The following is a 20,852-nucleotide window of genomic DNA, read 5'->3' on the forward strand; positions in this document are numbered from 1 at the left end:
AAACATCAAAAATGAGGGAGAATCATTGATGGACTACCGGGAATCAAACTTTGACCTCCTGATTCAAAGGTTGATGCTCAACCACTGAGCCACACTGGCTGGGCTATTCTTCTCTTGCCCAACTCTTAGCTAAGAACACCTTTGAATTCAACTCAAGCTCCAAATCCTAATGTCTGCTTGTCCTGACCTGTGATCATACCTTCATACTGTACACTCACCAAGGCCAACATCTCTTTATCTAGCAGCCATGTGTGAGAATACTAGTGACACAAACACATGTACATGAACTACAAAAGCACTCAGCTAAGGTCCACACTGTGTGCTTCATGTAGAATCCTGCAATCTTCCAATCCTATCTCTTTTACCTTGAACATTAGAGCTTCGTGTTTGCTCCAGGAGCACACATACTATTTCTGTGTCTGGTTGTGCCTACCTTTTGAAATTCACAATTGGATGACCCTGGATGTTCCAACGAAAGTGGATGTAGAGTAGGGGTGTCGAACTCAATCAGAGAAGGGGCCAAAATCTAAAATCCAGCCTAAATCGCGGGGCGAATGGTTTACTGAACAGTCATAAACTGACAATGTCATAAACTGACAGCGGAGTGCAGTGATGACAGCGCGGTGCGGGCCACATTGCAAGGCCTGGCGGGCTGGATTTGGCCCGCGGGCCTTGTGTTTGACATATGTGATGTAGAGAATTGTGGAGCATTAACCTAATTAAGAAAGAGCATTTGCTTACATTCTATGCAAAATAAGGTCTGGGGAATTATGGCCAGGATGATGAAAGCATGTTATTGACTGAGCTCTATGTAATCCTTCATGTATTTTTCTAATTTTTTTGCATGGTGATTTTTTTTTTAAGCCAGTGGTGCTGTGGCTCTCAGGACTGGCATCTGCCATGGTTGGGTGATTTAAAAAGTATTTTTTTGCATGGGCTTTTTCTTTCTCTTCATTTATTGGTTTTATTATTATATACTGTGTGTAACATTTGTAACTGAGATAGGATGTTCTTGGCATTCCCAGAAATTTGAGAAAAACCTATTGTTTGAGAAAAAATAGTCATTTGAAAGTACATTTGCCTTTGTGCCTTTAGAAATTAATTTTTGAAGAGGATCTCAGAGAAAGCAGGCTCTCCCATAGATCCTCCCTTTTCATCCATAACAATCTGTCTTTGATTTACAACTGAGTAAACGTTGAGTGTGCATCACTCAGAGTTCTAGAGGTGGATGATGAAAGAACAAAAGAAGCTTTCTGGAACTTAGAATGCGGGAACTTTCCAAAGCTGTTCTTTGTCTCGGTTTTCTGGGGCCGAGAGGGTGCATTCTGTTCCTGAACCCTTTCTGCAGGCCGATAAGACAAAGTCATCCTGAACATGTTCTTTGGTGAAATTAGTACACATGTCATTAGAAAGGCTGGACTTGGCTGACTATTGAACTGATAATCCCGAGTACCTAAAGGCAGGTGTTCTGTTCAACTGACAGCTAATCTTTACCTTTACAACTCATTTAAAAATCCTTCTCTAGCCCAGTGTGGCCCAGTGGTTGATTGTCAACCCAAGAACAGGAGGTCACCATTGGGTTTCCCATTAGGTGTTGTAGGCTCAATCCCCAATATGTTGTAGGCAGCCGATCAAGGATTCTCTCTCATCATTGATGTTTCTTTCTCTTTCTCTCCCCATTTCTCCCTTCCTCTCTGAAATCAGTAAAATATGTATATATTTATTTTAAAGTTTTCTACATACTTGGAAGAGAAGTGTTTGATCAGCGGATGCCTTAAGGCACAGCTTGAGCTCCCTGCCATAACTTCCTGAAGGCTTTCATTGCCCTGGGTCTCAAATTCTCCATTTGACAAATGAGGGGCCAGACAATAGGATTTCAGAGCTCCCTTTCACATCTGCAATTCTATGTCATATGTTAATTTTTCTGAACAGGCTAGTCCATATCTAGGGGGAAATGAAATATGGTTAGATAATTTTATATGATAATTATAATTCATTATAATTAATATCTTATACTACAACTCATTCCAGTAGCCATTCTAAACCGTATAGAAAGGAGGCGAAGAAAGCCTTGAGTGTCATGTTGAATATTTACAGATGGGAAAAAGTTACTCAGAGAAGAGGGATCCTTCCCCCATGTAATCCAAGGCTTTAATACTTTCAATAAGCTTATTTAATTGAAATTTGCCTCTTTTTATCTAACATTTAAATAAAAGGAAAGGTACCTGGATCATCAGGTTGATAGTAATGTGTGTGCTTCCCCCTTCCCCTCCCCCCCCATGGTCAAATAAATTGTTGTTATTGATTTATCAGCTGGGAAATGTTGATGAGACTAGCAAAAGAAAGAGAGAGTGGATATAGGAGGGGAGGGAGAAGGTACCATTCTTGAATTAGGTTAAATAAGATACATGATGAAATAGTTATCAATATGTGAATGATCTTACATGAATCTAAATACCCTACAAGTAGGTTCTTCAACGTGGCATGGCTTTCACTTTATGTGCCCAAGACTGTGCAGAGATGGCCATATAATTTATCATTTCAACTGGGGCACCTTTGAGAGCAAAAAGCGTCCTATTTATTATTATATTTAAACAAGGGTAAACTAGGAAATCCTTGGCAAATCAGAAGTTACAGTCACTCTAACTATGTAAACTTCAAAACACATTTCTTCCTCTTCTTGGTTCATCCTAGGGAAATGGGAAGCTTTACATTTTCTTGAGCATCACTGTGGGATGTGGAAGATTCTACAGGACTTACATTCCTCCTCTCCAGCCAAACACCATTGTGAAATCCACAGCTGGGCATTGCCTTTTCCTCTGTTACATTTAATAGTAGATATAATCAGGAGATGAAGTTCTAATCAATGAAATGGGAGCAGATGTAATGAGTATTATTTCTAGGCTTAATTCCATGACAGTTACTCACCAGAGAGTCTGCATGCTGTCTTCCCATCTGCCTTGAATGGCATGGGGTTTTGCATCATATATTGCAGATAGCAGAGCCACAAGACAGAGCCTAGATTGGAGAACTGTGCAGCAATCAGGAAAAAGCAGTTTTGGGTTTTGGGGTGTGAGAAATAAGCTTGTACTATGTCATTGAGATTTTAGACTTTACTTTTTTTAAAAAATATATATATTATTGATTTTTTACAGAGAGGAAGAGAGAGGGATAGAGAGTTAGAAACATCGATGAGAGAGAATGATCAGCTGCCTCTTACACACCCCATACTGGGGATGTGCCTGCAACCAAGGTACATGCCCTAGACCAGAATTGAACCCGGGACCTTTCAGTTTGCAGGCTGACGCTCTATCCACTGAGCCAAACTGGTTTCAGCTAGACTTTACATTTAACAGCAGATAAACTAGTGTCATCGTCACTAGCATTATCTTAACTAACATATTGTATAAATGTTAGCCTCAAATAGAGTAATCACATTTCTTTTTTCTCAAACTGTGAGCCTCTCCAAAATAGAAATCCCAAATAGGTATTCAAGTACAGTGAGTACATGCTAAATATTTTTTGGACTGGATTGAATAGAATCATATTGAATTGGATTGATATGAAATAAAATGTACATAAAATGAAAGAAACTAGTCACAAGTCCACACCTAGCTTCAAGGGAGGTAGGGAGATGTAGTTGTTATTATGAGAAGTCATGTGCCTTACTAAAAAGCCAGGGATTCTCTTGTTAAAGAAAAGAGGAACCCTAACTGGTTTGGCTAAGAGTATAGAGCGTCGCCTGCAGACCAGAAACTCCAGGGTTCATTCCAGTCAAGGGCACATGCAAGGGTTGCAGACTCAATCCAGGGGGTGTGTAGGAGACAGACAGTCATTTATTCTCTCTCATTATTGATCTTCCTAATTTTCCCTCTCCCTTCCTCTCTCAAGTCAATAAAAATATTTAAAAAGAAAAATAAGAAAATGGATTTTGGGAGATTATTAACACTATCATTGCCACAGGGACAAAAGACAATTTTTGTGATCACCAAGTCCTCGAAAATAGTGAAACCCTATTGAGAGGGCTCTGGAGAATTTAAATGGGTTCTGAATGAAAAATGCAGGTAGGAAATATAAATTTATGAGTCATTCTCATTGGTAGAGTGAGATAGAACAAATGATCAACACCAGTTTCAACTCTCCCAATAATTCAAGTTCCAAACTTTACTTTCATCTTTGTTATTTAAATAATAGGGCTCTAATTTGGCTTGTCTGGACAGCCCAGCTATGCTCATCATGCACTGGCTGTGGAGTTTGTAAACTATGGGACAGCCGCTGCCATGTAGTGCATGATCAACAAATATTGAGTTCACCATAATCTGAAAGAAGGACCAAAAAAAGATGCTAAATTCATAATATATGAAAAAATAAATTGCCCTGGGTGGTAAATCGGCAGCGGGGCTGGGTTAGTCATCCCATACACCGAAAGGTTGTGGGAGTAATTTCCAGTCAGCTCAGGGCTGATAGCCAGGTTATGGGTTGATCCCTGATTGGGGCTCTTACAGGAGTCTCTCCCTCTCCCTCTCCCTCTCCCTCTCCCTCTCCCTCTCCCTCTCCCTCTCCCTCTCCCTCTCCCTCTCCCTCTCCCTCTCCCTCTCCCTCTCCCTCTCCCTCTCCCTCTCCCTCTCCCTCTCCCTCTCCCTCTCCCTCTCCCTCCCCCTCTCCCTCTCCCTCTCCCTCTCCCTCCCCCTCCCCCTCCCCCTCCCCCTCCCCTCCCCCTCCCCCTCCCCCTCCCCCTCCCCCTCCCCTTCCCCCTTCCCCTCCCCCTCCCCCTCCCCCTCCCCCTCCCCCTCCCCCTCCCCCTCCCCTTTCCCCTCCCTCTCCCTCTCCCCCTCCCCCTCCCTCTCCCCCTCCCTCTCCCTCTCCCTCTCCCTCTCCCTCAACAACCCCACCCCTAGTCCTTTCTCCCTGAAAATCAATTAAAAAACCCTATCCTTGGGTGAGGCTTAAAATTAACTACTTGATTAATTAAGCCACATGGCCTTTGCCTAAGGCTAGCATCTTGCCTGTGGCCCGCCATAGCTAATTGATTCCAGTGGGTCATTTTGTAGCTCTTTCTGCAGCCCCACTGGGCCTTGGGATTTGTTTGGCCTTTGTCCTAACAAATAGCAGAGGTTTCCTCTCTGAGTTGTGGGAATCATTTGTTTCTTGGCTCCTGGTCTTCTGTTCTATTTCCACAGATTCCTTGGTGACTATATACTTTGACTTGCAAATATCATGAGTGTTCTCAGGGGCTCCAGCACTCTCCCTTTTCAGTCAGGGCCAGCTTTTTCCTTCCTTGAGTTGGCTCAGAATTTATGGGAGGGAGTATGCAGGTTAACACTGCTTCAGGCTGTGATTTTTAAAAATATAAATATTTTATTGATATCAGAGAGGGAAGGAGAGGGGGAGAGAGAAACATCAATGATGAGAAAGAATTGTTGATTGGCTGCCTCCTGCATGCCACCTACTGGGGATCCGAGCCCGCAACCCAGGCATGTGCCCTTGACTGGAACCAAATCCAGAACCCTTCAGTCCATAGGCTGATGCTCTATCCGCTGAGCAATACCAGTGAGGGCATGATTTTTTTTTTCCATGTAAAATTTCGCCATAGCTTTTGGTTTCTTTTTCTGGGCAATTTTCTATTTTTTTTCCATACTCTCTTTCTGCCTCTTCTTGCACCCTCTATTTTCCCAATATCAATTCCACTAGCAATCAATAATAAAAGTAATGGATTTATTAAGCACAAAATAGTATATACATTAGCACATTTAGTCCTTAATGACAGTCCTTTAAGAGAGTTAATCCCAATTCTCAGATAAGGACAGTGAAGTTTGTCTTATTGTTTTTTTATTTTAACTGAGTATTTAAAAGTTGAAATAATTTGCCCAGGGTGACACAAAATTTAGTAGTACATTTGGAATTAAACTCCAGGTTGATATATACTTTCCATTATTTCACTCTCCTCGAAAAAGATACAATTCTACTTGTTTCTTTTTTTCTTTTTTCTTTTTTTAAATTTCTTTATTGATTAAGGTATCATATGTTTGTCCTCAACCCCCCATTCCACCCCCCCCCCCCCGAGTCAGGCCCCTACTCCCTTATTGTCCTTGACCACTGGTTAGGTTCATATGTGTGCACATAAGTCCTTTGGTTGATCTCTCCCTTTTATCCCCACCCTCCCTTTGAGGTCCAACAGTCTGACCCATGGCTCCTTATCTCTGGGTCTGTTCTTGCTCATCAGTCTATGTTGTTCACCATTTCCCCTAGATGAGTGAATGTCCTACTGGAAATATACTTATAAGAATCAAAAACAAGACAAGCAATAATCGTTATGCTGAAAGACACATGAGTCAGTTCATAGTGAGTTTCTTTCTGGGCCACCAGTTCTTTTGAGATCCAATTTCAATGTCAAACAGTTCCTTATGTGTACATGTCAGCAATGATATTTCAGTTGTGGAAGGTGGGCAAATGGTGTTTTTTGTTTGTTTGTTTGTTTGTTTTTTAATCATTTGACTTAGCCTTGCTGAATTCAAGCTTTCAAAAGAGGAGATTTTTACTCTCATTCATAGCTACTTGTTGAGATTGATGTTTTTGTATGAACTGAGATTAATCCCACAATTGACTAATACATTGATTTTAGGAATTAGAAATAGTTTATCAGCTATAATGTAAAATTGATATATCAATACCCTTTTAGTATTCTGAATACAACACACACACACACACACACACACACATTCTCCTTATCACTATGACTTATGAGAGTCTGAGCAAACCTGGGCATGGACTTGAATTTGGGGAGTTTGAAGTTTCATTCATCTATTTTAAAACGTGAATAGACTTTATTACAGAATTGATCTATAATACTCATGCACAATACATCTATACCTGATTCCAAGATGATAAATAATAATAAAAAACATGAAATACAAAATGTGTCCTGACTTTGATGAAATGTTCCTCTCATGAATTTGTGACAAGAGAATCATTTATTGGACAGAGTTACAATGCTTCTTGTTTAGTTGCCTGTTTCTCAGAAGTCAAAATGAATTTTTAATGAATTAGCATTCTGTCATTATTTATTTATCTTAAGGTTACCCCAATATTTTCCTTTTAAAAAATAATCACATTAAAATGGCAATGCAAATTGATCTAACCTTAAAAAAAAAATTTTATTGATTTCAGAGAGGAAGGGAGAATAGGAGAAAGAAACATCAATGATGAAAGAGATGAAAGAGAATCATTGATCAAATGCCTCCTGCATGTCCTCTCCCCCCACTTCCACTGGGATCTAGCCTGCCACTCAGTAATATGTCCTGACAGGGAATGGAACTGTGACCTCATAGTCCATAGGTTGATGCTCAACCACTGAGCCACACTGGCCAGACTTGATCTAATTTTTTTTACAAAGTAACTTAAATACAGTTATGCCTTGTCCTTCTTGCATACTTATTTTGTTATGCTGCTCTACAAAAAGATTCTAAAGGAGGTGGAACAAAAGAAATTCTAGGCTACAAAAACTAAATTTCTGTATTCAAACAACCAGACGCCCAATAGGAAGGGCATAATTGGGAAATTGTGGCATGTTTACTGAAAGGGCTGTTATATACACATTAAAAATAAAAATGGGGAAAACAACCCAGAAAGTAATGTTTGATAAAAGAAGCAGAAAACAAAATTGTAGCTACACTCTTACAATTACTTAAATTAGAGATAATCTTTTTATCTCCTGCTTTTGTGTCCTGCTGTTATTATGTAAGTTACATGATTCTTAATATCTAAGGGCTATCACTAAACTTACTTCAGGAGAAAAGTAGAGATGCGTCTAAAGGTGAGTGTTCTTATAAAACTAGTAAATAGCATTTCTAAATGGAGCTTATGCTTTCTCCCCTTCCCAGATTTACGAAACATGTATTAAATACTGTGCCTCGTGCACCTATTACATGTACTGCCTCATAGCAGACAAGACACCACATCTACCTTGAGATAGTTTTAATTTAGTTCAGGAGACAGGCTATGGGAAAATACAGATGAGAAGTATATGAAGAAATTGTTGCAACCATGAGAAGACTAGAGAGATACAACATCAAACTGCGATGTGGGATTCTACAATAGATGAAATCTTGAAACAGAAATAGGACATTAGGTTCAAAATAGAAAATCTGCATAAAGTTCACATCCCTGAGCTCTATTCGAAGTCTCTATTGGACTCTCTACACATTTTTGCATGATTCTTTTTTTTAAAAAAATATATTTTTATTGATTTTTTTACAGAGAGGGATAGAGAGTCAGAAACATCGATGAGAGAGAATCATCGATCAGCTGCCTCCTGCACACCTCCCACTGGGGATGTGCCCGCAACCAAGTCACATGCCCTTGACCGGAATCAAACCTGGGACCTTTCAGTCCGCAGGCTGACACTCTATCCACTGAGCCAAACCAGTCTTGGCTCGCATGATTCTTGATAACCTCTTTTAAGCTCATGGTTTTAAATAGCAGTTATATGCCAAGAATCATAAACATGTGTCTCATCTTGACCTTTTCTCAGAACTCATTTTAGATCCAACTGCCTACTTGCCACCACCCATAAAGTTCATGAGCCATTGGAAACAGACCTTCATGCTCCAAAGTTACTCTTCCCCCGTCTCCCTTGTCACCTCAGTGACTGTCCACATGGTCACTCAGGCCAAAAAAGGTGGAGTAATCCTTCACCCATGGTCTTAACTTCCCTCACCAGACCCATCACTGTGCCTATTTACTCTTCCTCTAAAAAAATATGTAGGGTCCAGCCACTTTTATTTTCACCATTATTATCCCAGTGGAAGTCACCACCATCTCTCTCCTGGACCACTACCAGCAGCATCAAGCCTCATCTGGAACCCTTCTACCCATGCATCTCCTGTGGCCACTTTTATTGTCCTTGAAAAAACCACACTTCTTTCTGCCTTCCTAACATCTTTGAGCTCATGTGAAATACTATCACTGTTGACCTTTATGAGGCCAGATCTTTTCTGTCATTTAAATCTCAGATCTAGTGTCATAATCTCAAAGGTCACCACTGTCACACCATCTACTGTGTCCTTCCAGTCGCTCTATAACCTCATCTGTTAAATTAATGTTCTCTGTCTAATATTCTCCTTATAGCTTAATCCATCTATTTACTTTTTCTGTCTCTAGGAGAATCTAAGTTCTTGGAAGAAATGGGAATTTTGTATTCTTAATGTACAGAATAGTGCCTGACAATCATAGGTGCTCAATAAATGCTGGATGAATGAATGTAGGTCGTACATGAGGAACAGACACTAACGTTCTGAAATTCACAGAGGCCAGGGATTACAGTGGGGCTGGAGTGATCAGAAGTTTCTTGTAAAGAGTGGTAATTGATATGGCTTTGAGAATGAGTAAGACTAGTCATGAAAAGTAGATAAAGAGGGAATTCCAGGGGGGAAAGGAATTACCTCTTCAGTGAGAAATGCAGTTCCATAGGGAAGCATCTGCTCATGGCTCCTACTGTCACGTTATAACTGAGTAACCACATGTGCTCTGACTGCCTCTCCCAGATTCAGGCAGTCCTCAGCTCACGTCGGATTGGATGAATGTCATTTTGTGGTTATGCCGCCACCTCCCATTTAGTTATATATTAAAAAAAAAAAAAAAAGTTCCGTTATCTTAACATATGTACATATCATTCTTTCCAAAAATCGGGACTTTTTTAAAATGCCGTGGGACGCAGGACAAATTGTTAAAAATCTGGACTGTCCCACCAAAAGCAGGACGTCTGGTCACCTTATACATATGTTCTTTATGTTTTTTATTATTTATTTACCACAAGTAAAGGTCAGGAATTGTTATGTTTCTTCTAATTTGTTTTTAACTGTCTCACTTCATTACTGCTGTTTGTGCTCCACGTGAGTGACATAGGTGCTTATGTAGATGGGTGCTGACTTATGGCAAAAATCAAGTTACGTCATGTTACGTCACTCCATAGGAACAGATCTCCCACGTAACCTGCTGTATTTGGCTCCATCTTTCCTTCTGGTCAACCACCTGGCACGGGTGTAATTGTACAGACCCAGGCTAGAAGCTCGTTTTGCAGTGTGTATGCTTACAGTTCGGTGCGTTTTGACGGAGGGTGGGCTTTTATTAAGCAATCTCCCTCCTTTACTGTCCCTCCTTTACTGGCTCCTCTGTTATGTCTTGCACCATTTTCTTCCCTCCCACACCAGGGTGCGCTCAGTTGTTGCTCTTGAGTGTTGTGTTGTGTTGTTGTTGTTTTTTCCCCCAGGTCAAGAGATAACTGTAATGTCCACATGCAGATGTTTCACAGTTGTGTTTTCTTCATACCTAAGTTAAGTTAGTTAACTCTGTCTTGAAGCTCATGCGTGATAGGGATAGAAATATACACACAAACACACACTGGTAAATAGAGGAGAGTTGTAAATGTTTATCTCAAAGCAGGTGAAAATATAATTACTTTATCCGTGGAAGCAAGTGAGATTCCCAAGAGTCATCCAGAAATATGCTTTATGGACTTGTGGGAGGAATAAAAGGGCTTCCAGAAATAGGTCATGTCCCTAATGGTTAGTTTGAAAAGCCCAGCGTGAGATTGTGGGCAATGTTTGCAGGAGGTCCCTCCAACTTTGGTGGTTTAACCCAGTGGTCGGCAAACTGCGGCTCTTGAGCCACATGAGGTTCTTTGGCCCCTTGAGTGTGGCTCTTCCACAAAATACCACAGCCTGGACAAGTCTATTTTGAAGACATGGCATTAGAAGAAGCTTAAGTTTAAAAAAATTTGGCCCTCAAAAGAAATTTTAATCATTGTACTGTTGATATTTGACTCTGTTGACTAATGAGTTTGCCGATCACTGGTTTAGCCCAATGGAAATGGGGGTGAGGAGGGCCTATTGAATTTTAGGCAGACTCTAGTGAATAATTTCAAGAAATCTGGAAAAGATTTCATATTACACATACTTTCTACAGTGTTTATTGTTCAGATACGATTTACATGTCATTGGAAACTCAGTTCCATTCTTTTTATTTTCTCTAAAGTAGCTTACATCTACGTATTTGAATAAGAAGCATAATTAGATAACAAAATCCCCTCGCTCTAAGACAAAAGTTAGAAAATTGTGGCTCACAGGCCAAATCCAGTCCTCAGTCTGTGTTTATAAATAAATTTTATTGGCATACAGCCACACTCATCCATTTATTATCGCATATGGCTACTTTTGTGCTGTATTTGCAGAGTTGAGTAGGTAGGGCAGGGATAGGATAGGTTTCGAAGCCTACAACATTAACTATCTGGACATTTACTAGTACAGTAGACGTTTGCTGACTCCTAATACCCCATACTTTTTAAGTGGCTTCTCTTCTCTGTGCCTCAGTTTCCTCATCTGCACAGGAAGAGATTGGAGCAACCAACTCTGTATCCCTTTCAAAATCTGGATATTCTGAGTTTCCTTTCAAAGCTCACAAGTTCCCAAATTGCTCCAATGAGAAGAATAAAATGGAAATGGCTTTTCTTTACTGCCCTTGCTGTGTGTATCGCCTCATCTGGCAGTGATGACAACTTTTATTGGCAGCATAATGTCTTTGATTAGACACCTGAGTTTCCCCAGGGGCTGGCTGCATGTGAAATGGAGAAATCCTGATCCATAAGCAAAGAGAAGCAGGGAGCCCAGCGGAAGCTAAGGCTGTTTTCCTGTTCACCTGTTAGCTTGGAGAACTCTCAAGCAGCTCCCCATTCGCTGCAAATCAGATGTAAACAAGATGACTAGTGAGGGTCTGACCAGGAATGAAAGTGGGAATCCAGCACTTCTTTGGTGCTCTGTCTCAAATAAACTGCTCCCAGCATGGCACAGAACCTGAAAGGAGGTACCTGTTCTGTGTGATGTTCTGCCTCTCCACTGGTTGAAGAATGTGAAGCCAGACTGGGCCTTGGAAAACATGTTACATAAAATGCCTTTATTTTCTCAAACTCAAGGCTGCAGGGAGCATATTTTGTAATTGATAGACATTGGGTCCCACTCAGGCTGACTGATTTGGGGAGATGGAGTTGGGTCCTTCACAATACATGTTGAAGGAGGCTGAGGAAAACTCTGCAGTTCGATCATCCTAACACACCTGATTCGGATGGTCTGACTGTCCAGCCGCTGCTAATGCCTTACATCAGCCCACTTAATGGGAGCTGAAGAGGCGATGATTGGAGATGAACAGAGTAAAGTATTCTGCAATTTTTTGAATGGGACAGAGGTTTTTGGTAAAACTTCGGTTACTTGTCATCCTCTTAATGATCCAATGACCATTTTCTTCCTTTGAAATGATGTCTCTTAAGTGGACGCTTCGCAGGCGGATAGGTCTTCCTTACAGGGGTGTGTGTGTGTGCCTGTCAGTCTGTCCGTGTGTGTAAGCACATGCACACGTGCGCGCACACGCACGCGCAAACACACACGAGAGAGAAAGAGAGAGAGAGAGAGAGAGAAAGAGAGAGAGAGAGAGAATATGAATATATCTAATGGGGTTCACGCGGCATTACAATTCAGATACATAGGGAAAGATGTATCTTATCCATTTAGTTAAAACTTTATCTTCTGATTAGTGTTTAACACGTTTCACTCTATCTCATTTAACATGGAGAGATAGTGCTATATATAGCCCCTGTAGGTCAATGAGTATCAAGAGGGCTGCCACTGGAATATTTGGAAATGGCTGAGGCAACTTGAAAATTTTCAATTAAAGAGGATCTCAGTAGCTCCAACCTGGGATGCACAGAGAATTGCAGTACAGTTGACAGTTCCAAGCAATGATAAATTGTCCCGTATCCCCGCTGACATTCAAGTGAGTGAAAGCTATGTTCTCTATCTGAGCCTACAGTTATACTTCATTTTGCATCTGAACATAAAGCATCTCTTACACAGCTCTGATATACCAGTTCTTCAGCCATGTAAATCAAGGGAGGCTGGTATTTCATCATGTCCCAAACTTTGCCAAGAGTTGGTTCACTATTTTGGAAAATCACACACACCACTGAGAGAGTGCTGCTTGTGGGTTCTGGAACCTCCAGTACAATACAACCTCACTATTCGCACCTGTTTCAACCGTACATCCAGCTGCTTCATTTTATCTCCTAGTGCATCACACCCAAGTATTTGCAAATTGAAATACATATTTTATTATGATTTATCTCTTTAGATAATAGTCAAAGCATTACTATATATATATATATATATATATATATATATATATATATGAGATTATGTGTGTAAGTTAGCAGTCAAACTTTTCAGTAAAGAGCCATGTAGGAAATATTTTAGATTTTGTTGCCAAATGGTCTCTGTTGCAACCATTCAACTTTGTTGTAGTAGAAAAGCAGCCACAGACATTATATAAATAAATGGGCATTGTCTGCGGATCAATAAAATTTGATTTTTAGACACCAGAATTTGCATTTAGTTATGATTTTTACATGTCACAAAAATTATTATTCTTTGAATTTTTTCTCAACTATTTAAAGTTGTAAAACCATTCTTAGTGCCTGGACAGATCAAAAAAAATTACTGGGACATCTTTGGCCAGCCGATGATAGTGTGCCAATTTCTCTTCTAGTGACTCATGCTAAAACATTTACATATTGAGACACACATCATTGGTTATAGTTCCTTTATTTCTCCTTTATATTTTATAACTAATGCACTATGTTAATTTTTCAAAATTAATATGTGTAAATACTATAAACAAAGATTTTTGTGAAACTACTTGATAGCCCTGGCTGATGTGTCTTGGTTGGGCATCATCCAGTGCACCAAAGGGTTGATGGTTTGATTCCCAGGTAGGGCACATGCCTGGATTGTACGCTCAATTCCTTGGTAAGGGAGGGGGGGGTAGGCATAAGCTCATCAATGTTTCACTCTCTCTCTCTCTCTCTCCTTTCCTCTGTCTTTAAAAAAATCAATTAAAAATCTTAACTAAAACTACTTGGTTTTAAAAAATGTAAAACACTTTTTGAATGCTATATAGATCTTTCCTTGGAATGATGAAATATATGCAAAAGAGTGTAGCTTCTACAACAGCTGGCTCTGAAAATTAAAGAGAAGTCTATGTTTATGGTTTCAGTTGTTCAAATGACAGGCAAAGATCCTGATGGGATAAAATTTGGTGATTTTTTACGAAATTCAGAAGTTCCTTTTTTATAAGAAAATTCATCCCGATTAATCTCTAGTGTAAAGCCATTTGGTGATATCCACAGTTCCGTGCTTTTGAGCTTTCAGACATGTGTGTCTTTTCCAGGCCTGGGACATGCTCCATGTCCAGCAGAGCTATGCTGAAATATCAGTTCTTCCCCCTGCCCCCAGTAGGATGTACTGTCTGTGAATTTAATTATCATCAAGGTGTGTGTTACAAGGTGCTTGTTTCAAAACAGGGCCACTATGTTTGAATCATTAGGTGACACCTTATCTCATAGATTTCTTAGCCTTTGAGATTCCCCTCTAGCTCCTAGGAGGACCTTCCAATGAGTTGGGAAGGAATAGAAGGGTGAATTATATGCAGTGGCAAGTTCAGTGGTAAATCAAAATCATTCTGAACTGTAGAAAAATGTCCTTTGTCCTTTATCCACCTACTTGGTGAACTTTGCAAGTATATTTTCTTGATCTGATATCTTGGTTTGGTCATGCTTAACAGCTTTCACATCTCCTCATCTTTCCCTGGTGCTACTAATACCTGGAGTCTCTGTGGACTCTTCCTCTTGGATCCCTGGCTGGACAGAATCCCTCCAGCCTTTGCTTGAAGTCACTTCTCTATTTGTCTTCTGCCCCAGAACAGATGCACTGGCTTCCAACTTTCCAGCCGCCTGCAGGATCTTCCTCAAGAGCTATGGGAACATCTGGCCACCATTCATGCCATGTAGGAAGTCAGAGTACTGGAAAATTCACTCTACTTTGATGCACCTTGAAATGTGATGTCTTTCCAGAGCCTTAAATAGAATATTTGTTTCTCTTCTATTTGTTTCTAAAATCTCCTACACCAACTACCAGCTCCAGGAAAAGTGGGCTTCTCTTTTAATTGTCCTATGTCATAAACCCACCTTCATGACAGAGCTGCATGCCTCGGGGGTCTTATTGTCATAGGCAGGAAAAGCATCTCCTCTGTACAAGGGAAGACACGGGGCTAAGCAATTGCAGCTCCTATGGGAGCTAAAGCAACTCAGCAGATCCTCCCTCTACACAAAGCATTGCTTTCAGACCCATTGTTTTGTATTGTTTTTCTCTGACCCTGAATGAGTAGTCGGAACAAGGAGACTGAAAACAGAACAAGATTTAAAGAACGGACATCCAAGCAGAGTTTTAATGTATACTATATACTAAACAAATTATAATTATGGTCTGAAATTATATTATTTTCCTCCATTGGGACTAAGCTGAAATGTGAATGTGATTGAATTGGTGAAGGGTTCAGCACAAGTGTTTGTGTCACCATACTTTGGGATGTACCCCCATATGAAATAGCATAGCCCCAATTCGCCCATCAACTGTCATGAGTGTCAGATTATTCTGAGGCCATGTCACTATGAACTCACAGATCCCTGTGGGATGTCCCATTGTATTGGGATTGCTCCTCTTCCTCCCTAAGAAGTCAAAATCCCTCACATGATTATTAACCTTCTTATCTTCATTCTTCTGGGAACTGAGGAGAGCTGGCTGATTGCACCCTTCCCACTTCTAGTTTGGCTCTCTCAGAAAACTCCCTACCTCTCCATCCCTAAGAGTTCTGTGCATCTGTAGGATTTTGTAGGATTTTTGCCTGGCTTGTGGATGGGATCAGCCTCCTCTCAGTTCCAGCAGAGGGTGTGTTGTGTGTGTGTGTGTGTGTGTGTGTGTGTGTGTGTGCAGGGAACAGAAGAAGCAAAGAGCCAAGTCGGAGGTAGAGACAAATGTCGGGGGAATTCAAATAGGCTTAAATATATAATTATAGTCTATTTCTATTAAATAGAAATATCCTGGGTGCTTTTTATAATACTCCATGACAACATATTTACAGGCTAATGATCTAATTGAATAGAAGGAGGGGAAGGGTTGCTATTGAATTTGTTAGTAGGACTTTTGGGGAGAAAAGTATTATTTTATGTTTATTCATGCTTCTTGCTTTGACAGCCAGGACATAGCACTTCTCTGCTATTATCTTAGTTTCTCTTCCTTGTTTTTCCTTTAGCTCAACAGAATTCACCAAAAATCCATGAAGGCTGGTGGGCGTACAAGGAGGTGGTCCAGGGAAGCTTTGTTCCAGGTAAAATATTTATTCTCATTTATAAGAAAAGAATTTGAATGAAATATGTTATTATTTCCAGAGTTTTATGTTTGCTACATGGCATGCGCTGTATTGCAAAAGGCAGTATACTCTGACTTATGTGTTAGAATGAATACTCCATCAAGAGAAAGTGTATTGAGCGAGTGGCTATTTAACCAAGACCACATTTTTTCCATCTGAGTCTACATCCCAAGGTCCTTCCACCTGCAAGTGGCTCTGTCAGGGAGAGGGTGATGGAGGACTGGGGGTTGAAACTCTGTCTGCTGGAATTTGGTGAAGTGCGAGAGAGCCATTTCTTAACATCAGTGAAGCAGGGAGTCTGGAAAGGATGGCCATGGCCATGTGGCCTGCTGGGACGCATGCTGTCATCGGTGTCACTCCAGGAGCATCCATGGTCAGCACTTAGCAGATTAGCCAAGCCCCAGCTAAAAATAACAGGCAAAGAAGATGCTGTCAGCATGGGGGGGAGGGAGGGAACTGGAGACAGGTTAGAGGCAGAAACATACTGTGACTTTAGTTTAAAAGCAAGGCGGAGGGTCCCTACCTTTCCCCTCTCCCCTTATCCTAGCTGTGGTCCCCATCCTTCTGCTGTGTTAATGAAGACTTTGGTGGTGAGAGAAGTATGGGGAAGAGCAAGAAAGTTCAAGAGAAGAATGGAAGGGAGGGAAGGCAGGTGAGGTATTTCAAAGAATTTTAACTGCTTATATAGGAGAGGGTAAAACACAAAGCTTTCAAGAGGAGCCAATGTGAGGTCCTCACTCAGGCACTGAGAACAGATGACCTCTAGTGTCAGTGGGGGTCTTTGTAATTGGTGGCAAGTGGAAAGAACAGTGCTCCAGGTCACCTGGCTCATCCACATGGTCAATGTGATGTCATCTTCTCCCATAGAGTTCACTACATTAGCTGTGTGCCACGCTGGCACAGCCCAGGGTGAACCTGAGTAGGGGAGGCTGAAAGGCTTAGAAAAGACAGACAAGAATGAAAGCTGGGTTTCGGTGGGATGCTGCCGCCTCATGGAGAGACAGTGCTGCACCCCACAAGCCATGTCTTTATTTTATGGCAGATGCCACGAGGCAAAGTAAGGGTGTGGTCAAGATGTTTACAACATTCTCATGGGTTTCAAATCTACTCAATTACATGCACCTGAACTCTATCAAGCCCACATCACCCAGGCACGTGGGGCCACGTGTTCGGACCATAGGTTCAAGCTGACAACTACAGCTGTTGGCTCTAACTGTGCTGGGAGGGCTCTGCCCTCCACACTGGGACTTCCAGTGGACACGAGAGGACTGTGCCCTCTCATTAATCCAAGGCTTGAACCTGTCCAAACACTGTAGCCGCGCCCCACATAGCTGTGCAGAGCTAAGCAAGTTACCAAGCTTCTCTTGTGTCCCTTTTCTTACTTGTGTTGTGTGAGTAGTGCGTGGTCTTGGAGCTTTCCAATAGGAGGAAAGCAGGCATGGTGAGGGAGAGGGGGGGCTCAGGAAAACGCCAACTGACTGCCAAACAGCCTCATCAACTGACATTATTAACTTCATAAATTCATTATGGTATGTTTATTCCTTGGCTCAGTGGGATAGGAACTGGACTTGATTAATTCACCCGGAAATGATCAGGTTTCTAATAATCTTATAACTACTTAATTAACACAAGTTATGTTCACATGGCACGTATAGATACATGATATTTTATACTACAACTGGGAATGTCCCTGTCCAATGGATGGAATGTTTATTTGTTTGTTTGTTTCCTGGAGAATGTGCTGTTTATATTCAAGATATCCTGGAAATTACATTTTTAAATCCTCACCAGAGAATAGCCTTCTTTTGATTTTAGAGAGAGAGGAGGGGAGAAAAAGAGAGAGAATCATCAATGTGAGAATGAAATATCCATCAGTTGCCTCCAATATGTTCCCCGACAGGGGATCGAACCCTCAACCTGTTACGTGCCCTTACTGGGAATCGAACCCACTGCCCTTTGGTATATGGGACAACACTCTAACCAACTGAGCCACCTGGCCAGGGCAAGATATCCTGGAAATTACATGTATAATTACCTTCTTGTTTTGGTATTATGGAATTGGAGCAGCTAACAGCATTCCTCCAGGTTATAGTAAGTCTTGCTTAACTAAACTAGGCATATTATAATGTTATCTATAGTGACTAAAATGCTCATGGACAACACTGGCTAAGCACTGCAGGCTTCTGCTTTTCTGCCCCACCTTTTTTTGATGATTTTCCCCTCTGTTGACATACTCTTTACGTGTGTTTAAGGCCATATTTTGAGTTTATTTCAAATTATTTTTAATTACAGGAAATAAATTATATTTTCCCCTTTATATGTTGATTTAAGATCGAACTTTTCCTCATTTTCAGTTTTAAATGAGATATTACATATAAAGCCCCCTGTCTGGGGTGCAGAAGGTATAGAGGTCTGAGCATGGACTCTGGGATCATACATGGAGTTGAGTACAGGTTCCAGGGCTTCCTGCTGGTGTAACTGTCAGCCTGTTGCCTACCCACTCTTAGCCCGAAGTCTTCATCTGTTGAAATGGAGATAAGGACTAAATTAGCTTCATGAGATTTTGTGAGAATTAAATTACACAAGCAGGGAAAGTGCTATTGGTGATATTGGTACATGTCAGTTTCCTTGGTATAACTATCATTCTCTTACCACCATAGCTGGATATTTGATACTCATCTGCTTCAGCAAAGGCGGGGGGCTGAACTTTGGAAAATATGATATTGCAAATGAGTGTCTCTCCTGATGCCCAGAACATGGAAGGTGCTTAGTAAAATGCTCCTTAAATTCCTCTACACAGTGGCCAAGTGAGAATTGACTTTATCATCCTCTGTATTTATCACTCCTGATGACCTTTGACTTTGTGATAAAGAAGACTGGTATCTGATTATTTCACTTTCTAAAATTTGGGAACTTTAACTCTGTTAAAAAAAATATATATATATATAGGAGTCATGAGAATATTTGAATTAAGTAATTGTACCTGAGGCTCTAAGATCAGACGGACTCCAGATGACCTATTTTATCTGAGCTTATGCTTTAGGGCAAACAATGGACCCTTTATCTCTAATTATTATTGCTGAATATAAGGCTGAGAGGATTCTTTACTTTGCCACTGGGATTTTTTTTTCCAGGTTATGGATGTGTGAAAAAGAAGAGAACTTCACACGGCTAGACTACTTGGTCAATTTTATGGTCCCCTAAGTTCTTTACAAGAATGGCCAGAAGTAATTAGCAGTTGGAATAGCAGTTGCGAATCTGTGACTTCAACAAAGATTGTGGTGGATAGAAATACACAATTTCTGTAGCAGTAGCAAGCACAAGGTTGATTTAGCACAAGAATAGCCAACTTGGGCCAAAACCGGTTTGGCTCAGCGGTAGAGCATCGGTCTGAGGACTGAAGGGTCGGGTTCGATTCTGGTCAAGGGCATGTACATTGGTTGAGGGCACATCCCTGGTAGGGGGTGCGCAGGAGGCAGCTGGTTGATGTTTCTCTCTCATCGACGTTTCTAGCTCTCTCTCTCCCTTCCTCTCTATAAAAAATCAATAATATATATATATATATGAATAGCCAACTTCGGTTAATTCAGTAGCATTTACAGAGTAGTCACCTGATATTGAGCACCACATAAGGGGCTGTTGATGAAGAGGTAACCAGTATATCCTTCTTCTTATTCAAAGGTTAACCTACAGTCTAAGGAGAAAGATATGCCATAAACCCATGACTCAGTATAACAAGGGATCTAATAGGATTGGTAGAACATGTAAAGAAGGCCATAAAGTATTGGGATTCTGCCTGCCTGGTGTTTAACAGACATTTACCCGCTTAAATTGGTACTTTCATCCAATCCCATCCATAACCACAGTCTGCCTTGCAGGCAGAGCCCCAATTTTATTTGAATGGGGCCAGAGAAGGAGCCCCTCCCCAGCCCCAGGAGATTATCCTTGGCTAATATCTACAACAATCATGTTGGCTAATTTTATATGTCAACTTGGCTAGTCCACAGTACCCAGACATTTGCTCAAACATTATTCTAGATGTTTCTGTGAAGATAGGTTTTAGATGAGATTAACATGTATAGCAGTAGACTTTGAGTAAAGCAGATTACCCTCCTTAATGTTGGTGGGCCTCATCCAATCAGTTGAAGGCCTTAAGAGAAAAGGATTGAGGACTCGCAAGGAAGAGGAAATTGTGCTTCCAGAATCCTTGGGCTTTGGGGCTGCAACATTAATACTTCCCTGGGTCTCCAGCCTGCCAACCTGCCTGCAAATTCCAGATTTTTCAATTTTCACAATTATATGAACCAATTCCTTAAAATAAATCTCTCTCTCTGCATGCATGCGCACATACACACATACTCTCTATAGGTCCTTTTTATCTGGAAAGCCTGACTAATATCCTAATATAGACATGAACATATGATAAACAGTGCTATCCATGGCTTGTGAGGGAAAGCCTGCTGATCAAACTTGAAGATAAAGCCACACTGGTGATGGCAGAACAGAAAGTTGGAAAGAACCAGCATCTTTTATGGCCTATTGAGCGT

At 40.9% G+C, this 20,852-nt stretch overlaps 1 protein-coding gene across 2 annotated transcripts in view; it reads left to right on the forward strand.

The window, feature by feature from the left end:
- Nucleotides 1–20,852, forward strand: part of CA10 (carbonic anhydrase 10) — a 362,748-nt gene that overhangs the window by 53,518 nt on the left and 288,378 nt on the right. For both annotated transcript variants that reach the window (XM_084863086.1, XM_084863087.1), the window contains exon 2: nt 16,189–16,263. In XM_084863086.1, the coding sequence (XP_084719212.1) occupies nt 16,189–16,263 (75 nt within the window). The remainder of the gene's footprint in view (nt 1–16,188; nt 16,264–20,852) is intronic.

Source organism: Pipistrellus hanaki, assembly GCF_964339955.1.
Source record: "Pipistrellus hanaki genome assembly, chromosome: 16".
In the NCBI taxonomy this organism is placed as follows: Eukaryota; Metazoa; Chordata; class Mammalia; order Chiroptera; family Vespertilionidae; genus Pipistrellus; species Pipistrellus hanaki.